Raw genomic sequence first — 12528 nt, 5'->3', positions numbered from 1 at the left:
CCGCCTCCGTCGTCTCCGAGTTTTCGGGAGGAGCTCCAGAGAGGCTTCCCTTTTGTGATATATTATGACTGATCGTAACCACGCTACCTTATTCCTCGTTACTTGTAGTGACAACTCACGGACGTGTCGCGTCGAAACCGATTCGCCAAATCGCCGGTGATAATACTGATAATTGTTCGCTAAATTGTCGGAATCTCGCACACGTCGGCGAAATCTCGTCGTTGTGCTCGCGCGATCTGTCAGGGATAAACAAGTCGATCGAAAGAGAGAAAGAGAGTAGCAAATCAGGAACAGTCGTCAGCCGGGGTGTGCCTGCGAGAACTTTTTATTGGTCAGTGTGTTTATCAAAAGGCCTTCAAGATTCCCATTGCCAACGAAAACGACCCGCAGTCGGCGGATACGATCGCTGATCGTGGTGCCTGCAGCATGGGCAGCATGGGTCAAATTGGACCCGATGACGTGAGTCTTCATTTCTTCTTCTTCTTCTTTTTTTTTTTCGTTCTTCTCTTTGTCCCTCGCTCGTCTTTTTCGAGGGAAATTTTCCGCTTGGTGCAGCGAGGTCGGACGCCGCACGTCGACGTATCGACCCGCTGTTGTCACCTGGCGGACGCGCGAGTGTCCGCGGCGACCGTTCGAACCGTCGCGTCGACGCTTTTCTCGCTCTCAGGGTGGATGAGGTAGACCGAGAGACTATCCCGAACTCCGGAAATCAGAGGAGAGCGAGCGTCGACGTTCCCGACGCGACGCGAACAATCAAGCCGGCGCCGGCGAGGAGTGCCGGCTCGCAACAAGTGGAAAGTTCCTGTTCGAGACTCTATAACGGAGTCACGAGCGAGTTTGTCAAAATTATACGAGAGAAAGGTATAATAATGTACAAATATATATAATCAGGCTCGAAAGAATCAGTGAAAAATATAAAAAATCTTGGAATTTGCGTTATTTATGTAATTTCGATTTATATGTTATTATATATTGATAAGGACCCGAATTGAAGGGTCTCAAAACGTTTATTTTATTCATTTTGTTACATTCACACGAAAAAATAAAGAGTTTTCTGTGCATCCGAACAGCCGATGTAGGTTCTGATGAGCTTTTTTATAATAATAATATAGATATATATAGATCTATTTTTTCTTTGTATTACAGTGAATACAAAAAGTATTCGTACGAAGGAAATTTTTATGAAAAAAAAACTTTATTTATTGAAAATAAACATTAATTAATAATTTTATAAGTATACGTTCTATTTTGTATAAACAAAAGAGCTTTGCATATTCCTGGTCTTACAATTAGAAGCCAACTTTCTCGACTGTACGAATACTTTTGTGTCAAATTACAATTTATTTTTCTTCTTTTTTTAAGATAATATGTTGTATTTATCACACATATTTTTAAGTAAGATAATTTTGAGGAATAAACAGTTATTTTTTTTTAATACATTGCTAATTATATATAGTTTTTTATGCAATTTATTATTCAGTTTTATTATTTTTTTTAATAAATTGCTAATTATACGTGTGTTTATTTTCTAAATACAAGGTTTTTACTGAATATTATATCCTATTTTAATTTATACTGTCTCATTCTGTAACTTTAATTAAGATTAAAAAGTGATATATAGTATAAGATAGTATAAGAAGATAGTATTAGAATAAAATAATATTTACACAGAGAAAGTATACTAATAATGAGAAAATGTCTGGTTGAAGCTGGACGAACCAGAAAATTCTGATTATAATAATCAGAATATATTCCGGTTATCTCGACTCTACTAAATTTTAATAGATTTAGCCAGAAAATTCTGATTTGTCCATTTTCAACCAGAATTCTAATTAATTCAACCAGACATTTTTTTATAAATGTATATATACCTTTCTTTCTCATAGGATTTTGACGTAATCGCTCGTGGCCAGATTCTGTTATAAGATCTTTAGTTTCTGTGATCGAGATATGTTTCTTTACATCTAAGCCTAGAAACGCGTATCATAGATCGACTCGATAACTTCCCGGTTTGAAACTTTCCATGCGAGGTGTATTAAGCACTTTGTGTCGCTGATAAAAACATTTCCATTCGTGGTAAGTGTAGTTGTTAAAGTTAATCGCATTCTCTCCGCAAGAGTCTCTTGCGCATGTTACCTCAAATATTTGTACAAAATGGTTTATGTATATGTATATTTCGATATACACATATCTGTAATTGTCGCACGTAAATGCCTTTAAAACTAGATAAACGCGTTTAAGCGATGATAAAACTACCGCTTTACGAAATGTGTCACGTTCTTTCGTCATGCTGTCGTTACATATTTTGTTTTTCGCACCGTTACAATATTGGTTAATCAGCCATTAATCGTCGTCCATAATTGACCTCTTTATTCGTCGTTCCGTCTGTTTCGACGTTTCGGTTACGGAGAGACTCTCCTTTAGCCCGGTTATTATTATCACCTGAGAACCTGAGATGTTTTTACATTCCAGTAGTGAGAAAATGTGAATGAAAAGTCTTTCTTTTTTAACATATTTTTTTTCCTCTTAAATAACTTCTTTACGAATCTTTAAATATACAATTTCTTCGAAAACTCGCAATAAAAAACGTTATATTAATTAAAATCTTGATTTTAGAAATACTGTCATAATTTCTTTTAACATACTCGTTCCATTTAATATTTGTTTGATTAGACTTTTTTTTTTTAGAAAATTGTGAGCGAATTTATATTCATAATCACATTATGAATATGAATTCGAATTAATCGATTCGAATATCAATTACTAATATACAATATGTTAATATTAATTATTTTAATTAGGATAAAAACATCTAAGGTGATCGTTTACGTAATAAAAAATAAAATGTCTTCCGGATTAATCTCTTTTAATTTTTCAAACTGACAGTGGAATTTGATAAACATGAATGCCTTACGTGTATACACACATTTAAATCTAAGCGATACCGAATACCAGAAATGTCCCTTCGCTCTTGGATTAAAATGAGCGATAAAAATTCTCGCGTGGCATTAATTCCGGTATAAATCTTTTTCCAGGGTAATTCTGTCTGGTTAAAATACAGCGGTAGGTAGTTGTACATTTACGCGTAAAATATAAATAGCCCACATTACGCCTAAACAATGTAAACTATGTATAAAATTGTCATCTATCTAAACCTATGAAGATACAGAAGATTCATACATTGTTAGGTTAGAATTAACTATCCTTATTAACTTATAACAACTATCCTATTATATTATTTCCATTATTAAAAATAATGGAAATAATATAATAGGATAGTTGTTATAAGTTATTTAATATATTAATAACAAAAAAATTAAATAATAAGCTGTAATAAATAACCTGTTTTTTTAAGCTGAACTTTGCACCGTTTATGTTACCAATTCTGTATTATCCAATTTTCAATAGGTCTGCCCGACTTGCTCACACTTTTTTACATTTTTTACACTTAAAATGAGATAAATATACTTACATATACTTGACGCTGAAAAGAGAGAAAGCGAAGATGCTGAGTGTAAAAACTGTAAGCAAGTCGAACAGACCAAATAATTTACATGTTTGTATTGTCTACATCAAAAAAGTTCGTATAAATATTATGTAAGTGATATGTCAGAAATTCGTGTAGGCGTAATCTTGAAATTTACAATTACAACACAATCCTGGTAGGGAATGTTAAGTCTATTCGCGTTGCTTTGAAATCCCCAAAAATTGTTGATAATGAATGCCTGCGTTCAATGGACTTAATAGTTGAGTGAGCGTTCGCTGCTATTGATATATTCTTCCAGGGTATCGATCATGAAACTTTTTTCCTAAGATGAAAAGTGAAAAGTGAAAAATTTCTCCATTAACTTCAATGGTTAAAATTTTCACTTTTCACTTTCCATCCTAGGGATAAAGTTTCATTATTGATACCCAGATCTAAAATGCTGATTGGATGATCTAAAAGAATACACCAATAACAGCAAACGTTCACTCAACTGTTGAATCCGCTGAACGCAGCCAATGAGATGAATATTCAGGCATCGAAAAGAAAGAAAAGCGAAGATGCGAGTGCAAGCAACGTGAACGGACCTTTTGTCAACGTGCTAACATGCGATGTTGATTGCTCCTCGATTGTCCTCGGCTTTCGTCCTCCTGCACATGCCAGCCGGCACACATTTGAAAAGTCACCGAGACTTTTCTCGGCTCATCGGCAGAAATAGAGCTACAATAACGCGCTGGTGAGGAGCGACAGAGGCCGGCCGGCCGGCCGGCCGTCTGGTTGCCGGTGCGAGAGGAAGAAAGATGTCTGAGAGAAAGAGAATACGTTAACGAGAGATAGAGACGGTAAATAAGAGTCGCGTGATCGTGTTCAACGTTGCTGATTGGTCGGCAGTCTTCGGGATTTAAGAGTGACGAGCACATAATTCCTCTTCTCTGTTTACGCGTTTGTTTTATTCGCTCTTTTTCTCTCATTCCATCGTCCGCCTTACCTGATTAATCGCGTGCCGATCTCACTCCGAGATAACGTCATCGAGTCTTCTTGGTTTTCTAGAAACGTCGAGTTCTCCCTTTTAACGGGATCTCCATATCAAGCAGTTTCTCGTGATTTTACCAGTGAGGAGCCAACGGTAATTCGAATGTGAAATTGATGAGTAGAGATCTTTTTGCACTTGTGGATAATTGATCTTGTTTTTATGTAATGTGATAATTGTGTAAAGGAATTTTAGAAGGTATGTGCCAAGTGATAATTGGAATGTGGCATGTTAAGAAAAACTGATCAGCATAACGTGGAAAACAGGGACCTTCTTTGGGAAAATTTCTACGTAATTTTACACTTTCTCGAAAAACTTAAGACTTCTAGTTTTTCAACATATGTATATTATATATGTATTATCTAAAATTTTTTAAGTAAATTTCGCTCCGAGTGAAATCTCACTCTTCAAGATTGAAAATTGAGCCATTCTTTTTAAAGATATACTCAATTTTCGACCTTTAGCGTAAGATTTCACTTCAAAGAATTTAAGAATATATTTTTTTAAATTATAAATTCGCTCTCTTATGTATTTGGAATTGAAAGAACAAGAACACGGAAAGAACAAGTTGGCAGAAATATCTAAAAACGTATCTAGTTATAAAATAACTAGTAAGATTATATGCACGCAATATATGACCTCTGGAAATCATGTATATAAATAAATAAATAAATAATGTTGAATCATCAAAATAATTATGCAGGAAACTCAAGTATGATGAGCAATTGCTGCAAAAAGTTTTAATATTCTATAATAACAGTTTGAGCGTCCTACATAGTTATTTTAATAGTTCAGCAAAATTATTTTTAGATCTGTATCTAGTTAAATTTTTTAGCACATCTGCAAAACTATTGTTGCCATGTAACCTCCATTTTTTTTTTATTCCCGGACGATCGATGACGAACGCGCACGAATCACTTCCGAGTTTTACGCAACTTTCATGATAATCCTCGTAACGTGCTTTTACGGGATGTGTGAGTATCATCGTCGATAACGATATAAGCATATCGTTATCATACATATGTACATGTATGCGTACGGAAAGAACGAGTTTGCTGAAAGATTTAAATAAATTTTGCAGGATACAGATCTGAAAGTAATTTTAACGAACCATTAAAATAATTACGTTGAAAACTAAAAATTGATAAGCATTGCTGCAAAAAAAAAATTTTTGACATTTTAGCAATGAATTTAACGATAAAATTATTTTGATGGTCCAACGAAACTACTTTCAGAGATCTGTATTCAGCAAAATTCTAAATCTTTCAGCAAAATTGTATCTTCAAGTTTCATTTATCTCAAACAAAGTCTAAATGTGCTTTTCTATCTCGTTTGCTTGCCAACCTCGATAATTCCAGTCCACTAATCAGGTGATACGCAGTGATTAATTTGTATAAGATTAATTCCATCCGAATGAAAACGTCGCGGTACTAGTTTAGATAGTACTATCGCGGTTAAATTGGTCTTCAATTTTTGGTCTCCGCCACATGTCCCGCCTGATAAGCAACCGTGATGACTTAGTAATCAGGTGACAAATCAGATAGTCATCTAATTTAACCGCTTGCGTTTACATAATTTTTTGCGAGCTTTAAAGTCCAATTGTAATAACAATGTAAAAAAAATCGACAATCAACAATTGACACAGTTCAATATTATTATGTGACTTGCGAAATTGAAAAACACAAACCGCAATATTTGTTTTCCTTCGTGTATATTAATTATCTTTTTATATAAATAATTTCCAGAGATCATATATTGCGCGCGTAATTTTAGTTATTTTGTAACTACATATGTTTGACTGTGTGCATTGTTGTCGGTCTCGCATGCGATGATTAAATTATTGGCGAGTATAAGAATAGTCTGCTAGTTTACGGTTATTAAATTACCGCTCGTTTAGAGGTACGAATTTAAACTGTTTTCTAGGAGTCCTTAAGAGATTCCTCGTAAACAAAGTCGGCGTGAATATTCATCCTTGTCTATTTTTACGACTGCCGCCAAGCATGCCATGAAATTGCGAGCGTTCTATTACGTGCTTTCAGGAAGCAGCTGTGTTTTCGCATAACTTGTCCTCCGTAGGAGTAAAACGCGAGACAGTATTTTCGATGATATTCTCGATCTTGCGTCAGCTTCATCCCTCTTCCGTCAGCCCGAGTCTCAACATCAAATTAACAAGCATCTCGTCCCTGAGCATACATCCCGCAATAGAACGTCCATCGTGTGCGATCATTTTTAATACTAACATTCTCAGAATCTACGATAAATATCGTAATGATATAATCCAACTTCATTAAACTAATTTAAACTAATTTTATTAAAAATTCAAATTACTTTTAATGAAAGATCATTAATTGATGAACTAGTCTTAATCTTGGTTTTATCTTTTTATCTCGTCCACTGCGGTTTGCGACTACAGTTATAGAAAATCTGAAAAAGCGATCAAGAAGCCGAAACATGTAATTATTGTTAGATCATCGAGACATTTTATTGTTATACTATCGAAACATTTGTAAGAATTTTATCGAGAAATTTTATTATTATATGTCTATATTTTATATTCAAGTCTTATTGATTATTGACTCTTATATGCTCTTTACTTAGATTTTTATTTTTATGTTATAACAAGAGTCTTTATATATATTTACTTTTAATGAAATTTATTCTATTGAATTTTATTAAATTTTTTTATGAATTTTTTATGTGAGACTCTTTTATTTAAGCTTCAATTTGATGCTAAATTATAAATTGGCTGAATATTTTAAACAAAAAAGATATGCACTCGGTTTGCCCACAAATACATAAAATACAGAAAGAATAGAAGGGAAAAATTCAAGAGTTACAAAGGCTTTTATTTCTTAAATTTTTAACGCGTTGTCAGATGTTTCTTTTTAAGCGTCTTTAGGTACGTGTCTGAAACGTTTCTTATGAAAAGGTGCTATCGATGTTCGCCTTCCTCAATTCCATCGACACCTTTCCCTCGCCCTGTCGAAGACGACGAATCTTTCTAGCAATAAGAAACCCGAACCAAAATTTACTTTCTGTTAATGCAACACCCAGCGCTTTTCGAATATTCACGATTTTCATGCATCCGCTGTCTTTACTTATTAACGCAAATAGCGAAATTTGTAATTCAAGGTAATCGACTAGTTGATCGCCAAGAATCCATTAGCGGTTACGACAGTACTGTTGATTTAGATTGCTAATTTTGTAGCTGGAACGTGCTAATTATTATGTAACCGCAACTGTAAGCGACATAGATGCGACCGGCCCTTACTTTTTCCAACCTTACCTTTTCTAACAAAAGAGGAAAAAAATAACTTGACTACCTAGCTCCCTAATGACTTCGTGCAGCCTCACCATTACGAATAACGGACGTCGACGTGAGTGTGCACGTCGTTTACTTTCGCACTTCTAACGTCTCTCTTGTGGTCGCTTACTATAGTTACGCAATATCGAACGCCGCCACGCCGGTTTAATTTTTGCGAGAAATTGGAAATTCGCGCACGTCCGGTGTACTTTCGTGGTCCGCTGTTTTCGTTCGGAAGAGGCGAATAAGGGACGAAATTAAGCGACTACCTTTGCACAATATCAGACGTGGCTCGTCTATTTTTATCGCCACCGAGCGCACATTCGATTTCCCTTCCCTCCTTTCTTCTAGCCCTTTTTTCTTCTCGTATCCCTCAACACGAACCTGACGAGTATACGTCCCGGCAGCGGTGACTGGTAATCCTCACCGGGATACGAGAACACGGTTATCGAATCTTCTTTTTTACTTTTTTTCCTCATCTTCTCTCGCCCGCATCTCCATTATCTCTGTCTCTGTCGAGATACATGTCACGATTGCTCCGTATATACGGCAGCCTTCTTTTGAAATTCACTTCCGTCTGTCGAACGAGAATCGGAAGATCTCGGTTGTTACATGAGGCGTTCGTGATAAACTGAATTCTCTGTTGAGAAATAAAATGGTTTTACCATTGACAGTTATCAGATCACTTCATATTATTTTAATTTTCTACTTTTCATTAAATACACCGTACATCTTGTACGTATATATATATATACACACACAGAAAAAATGGTTCTGACGCTTTTAAAAATTTAGTTACATCCAGATTTGAAAATAATTTTGATGGAACGTTGAAATAATTATATTGGTCGCTAGTTGCTAAAATGTTAAAATTTTTTGTAGTATTGCTGATGCTTGAAATTCTTACGTATTTTGGTCCAACAAAATTATTTTCAGATTAAATGTTTAGTTAAATTTTTAAGTACTTTAGTAAAATCGTTCGTTCCATTTGATAGAAACTTTCACGCCTCTCATAATGCAGGAGACTAAATTTTTCGCATTTTTCGTCGTGTTTTACATATTCAGGAATTTACGTTTCTTAATGTACGCATACTCCTTCCATCGTCCTTGGAACTCTCCCTAAGGCGGAAATAAACGCCGCTCACCCGCCTCACTCCTCTTTCTCCTTTCTTCTCTCTCCTTTTCTTCTATCTCACCGCGCTCCCCCGACGTCGTAAAATTATTTTCCAGGCGTTGGAACTGGTTTCGAAGATCCGAGTTCTGGTTTCCAATGTTGTTTATGACCGGTCATAGGCCGCCTTCGCTCCTCTCGTTCGTGTCCTCCTCCTCGTCTCCCATCCGCGGTAGATTCTTCTCGACTTCTCTTCTTCTTTTTTTTAGTCACAACGGCGACGTAAAAGCCTTTTGCTGAATGAAAGACGAGGGGTTCTTTCTTTGCGAACGTTTCAAAACCGAATGTAAGTCTTCGTCTTTTTTTTTTGTAACTGATGGGCGAACTCGTTGCAATGCTATCACCACAGTAAAATCACTATTAGCTGTTACGTAAACTGATGATATCGGTTTGACGTACGAGAAATTGGGAATATACTGTTAAGAATTTACTGGCGGTTATATTAATAGACATTTGCCGGTGTTATTAGTCAAGTTAACGGTACTCTGTACATAGATTGGAAAATATTCAAGATTTCGGACAAAAGTCCACCTAATTTTGGCGTTTTTTATGGCTTGGACGTACTTGGCTCATCTGCACACAGAAAAAATAATTTGGCTTAAATATCTAAAAATTTAGCTAGATATAGATCTAAAAGTAATTTTGGACCATCAAAATAATTATGTAAGAATCTCAAGCGTAATGAACAATGCTGCAAAAAGTTTGGACATTCTAATAATCAGTTTGAGTGTTGTACGTAATTATTTTGATGACCCAACAAAATTATTTTCAAATTTGTATCTAGTTAAATTTTTAGATACTTCAGTAAAACTGATCTTTTTGTGTACACATACACACTTCGCGCATTATACTTCTACTTATTACTTAAATGAACTCACAATATAATCTAAAAATAAGTTCCGCTAAATGGAGCCAAATCATCATGCGAAACTGCGATCAGTTTAAATGCGAAACCGAAAGGACTTTGCACTAATTGTATGAAATTGAGTCTCGGTGAAATGAATTAATTTCCACATTTAATGTGGCTTATAAAGGTGCATAAATGATATCATGAATAAGATTCAATCGATAACAGATAGTTTTTGAGCTACCAAAAATATAAAACTTGTGCCCATAGAGCCATTTTGATACACCATAGTTCAAAAATATATTATTGAACATCCGTGACATCTTTTGTTCATCATATTATAAACTATATTATATGTGAAAATTAATTCATTTCATCCAGATTTAATATTTCTTACAATTAGTGCGGGGGGCTCTTTGTTTTGATTGGCTTCGATTGCGTAAAACTATTTCTTACTGTTTATAGTTTTTCGAAATCTAGAATGTTCTTCTCGATTTTATCCGGCAAATTGTACAAATGTCATTTTACAATCAATAATTTCGGACTCCGGACTCGTCCATATCCACTTTCATGGCTAGACCCATGAACTATAGCAAAACTATACTCGCGTGTTTCCTGATTCGAGATTCGGGACGAGAGGCGAGGGGTTCTTTGTGTGCCTCGGCCTCGAATCGGCCAGTGGGACACAAGCTGTCCTAAGTACGAGGAGGACGGACTGAGAGAACGGGGAACGTGGGAGAGAGAAACGTCTGGCTGTCACGTGGCGACCGGCAATCGATACGATGACGTCGACCTCGCCGGCGACCAATGAGGCGACCGCCCTCGCTGCCTTGACTATAACAGTGCCATTTACTGATAAGAAAGGGGCATCGAACCCGCGAAGTTTCCTTTGTTCGCAAACTCGCTCCTCCCCTCCGTCCCTCCTTTTCCCTGCCCTCCAATCTTCGTTCTTGTATTTTCCAGCTGAGTTTATTTTCCCTCCGGCGTCACCCTCTCTTCTTCTCAGCCTCCGCCTCTTTTTTTTACAAGATGTCTCCCAGACAAATTCTTCCCTTAATTCTTAATGACGAATTCTTCTCTCTTTTAACGAATATGGATTCTTTTTATTGAAAGCATTTTTCAATTGTTACGAAATCAAAAATCTTATTCGGATATTTTAGCTTGAAGAATCTACCGTGAAAGAGTTAAAAACAAACTGGTTACGAGAATTAAGAATCACCCTATATATTCAGTAGCAGTATCTTCATGTTGAAATATGTTCCTCGAGAAGACAACTATGGCGTCCAGCGCCCATGAAAGAACGATGGAGATAGGAGGGGAGAAGAAGGAGTATTCAGCTCTGAAAATCGACCGACCAAATCGTTCGAATTAAATTATCGGATTTTATCCGAATGACCTTGGGAGTCCGATATCGGTAGATATGTCTCGAAGCACAGATCACTTGCGTGACTCGACTCAACAAGGAGAGAAAGATGTTCGCTTCCTGCTGATTAATTTGTTTGCTCGTGTTGTTGGGTACTTTGAAAACACTCTGCCAGTATTAGGCATTATTTATTTGTGTAGGTCAGCTATATCTGCACGTTTTCATCAATTTCAAACCTACACTGTTATGAGTTATTAAAATATTTTATTTATATTAAAATCAATTTTTAAAAAGTCCGTGCTAAACATGTATTTTATTTTTATGCAACTAAGAAGATTAAAAGCAAGGAAAAGGTTATTTCTTTATGAATATTTTTGTTAGAATAAATACAATAATAATAAATATAATAAATAAAATGATAAATATAATTCCTTTTCTTTTACGTTTTATATATGTTTTATTACGTAACATAATGACGCAGCGAATAAGAAACAACGTCTACTCCAGACATCTTTTGTCGTTCTATAATGCATCATCCGATAGTTCTCTTCCGAAATAATAGATAGTGAACGAATACGACGTAATAGGTCCTGGACTGGTTCCAGTGTTCGAAATTGCGATTAAAAACTTGGGCACGACCCAGGTCGAAGGCTTAAGTGGCCGAAAGAGAGGAATCGTGTCGATAATAATCGGCCAATCGGCATTCGTCGAGCGTAATATGGCGCACAGAGACAGAATTTGGGCGTCCTTGAGAGTTGTAACGCGGACACGTGTAGTCGAGACGCACCTTAGATTATTCAGTCATGGTGGATGATGTTTACACGGTCGAGCTGATCCATACGATTTCAAGACAGTGGCGTAGCTAAGGGCGGCATTCATAGTTTGTTCTTATTTTAAAATTGTCTTAAGACGCTAATTTGGCTCTCTAGCTGGTATTCGTAGTCGATTCTTACATTTAAGATTATCTTAAAACATTGTAAACCAATCATAGAACCGTATTAGCGTCTTAAGACATTACTTAAGACAATCTTGAAATAAGAACGGATTATGAATACTGGCCTCTGATTGCTTTATAATACCTTAAGATTGTTTTTTTATTGGTGAAGAGAAAAAACATGGGCGATATGTGTCGGAAGAAGGAATAATTTTATCCAAGTTTTATTTGTATATTTAAATTAATGTTTTAACCATAGCAAACCACTCATGAGTCCAACGCACCCTTGCGATTTTTTACATTGCTGTTTTACATTTTTTTGAAGCATTGTAATTACTCTGGTAGAAATGTATGCAGTTTTCCTAGATACCTATTCAGTTACTATCTAATATTAC

General features: G+C 35.8%; 1 protein-coding gene across 2 annotated transcripts in view; it reads left to right on the top strand.

The window, feature by feature from the left end:
* Sesn (Sestrin) overlaps positions 1-12528 on the top strand; it is a 211859-nt gene that overhangs the window by 166409 nt on the left and 32922 nt on the right. The window contains exon 1 of one of the 2 annotated variants that reach the window (XM_018518882.1): positions 7-459. The exons of the other annotated variant lie outside the window; for it this stretch is intronic. Coding sequence (XP_018374384.1) covers positions 427-459 — 33 coding nt within the window. The 5' untranslated portion in view covers positions 7-426. Of the gene's footprint in view, positions 1-6; positions 460-12528 lie in introns of those variants that run through there. 2 annotated transcript variants of the gene reach the window in all.

This window comes from Trachymyrmex cornetzi, unplaced genomic scaffold (assembly GCF_001594075.2).
Source record: "Trachymyrmex cornetzi isolate Tcor2-1 unplaced genomic scaffold, Tcor1.1 scaffold797, whole genome shotgun sequence".
Lineage (NCBI taxonomy): Eukaryota > Metazoa > Arthropoda > Insecta > Hymenoptera > Formicidae > Trachymyrmex > Trachymyrmex cornetzi.
This window is presented reverse-complemented; position numbering and strand designations above follow the sequence as displayed.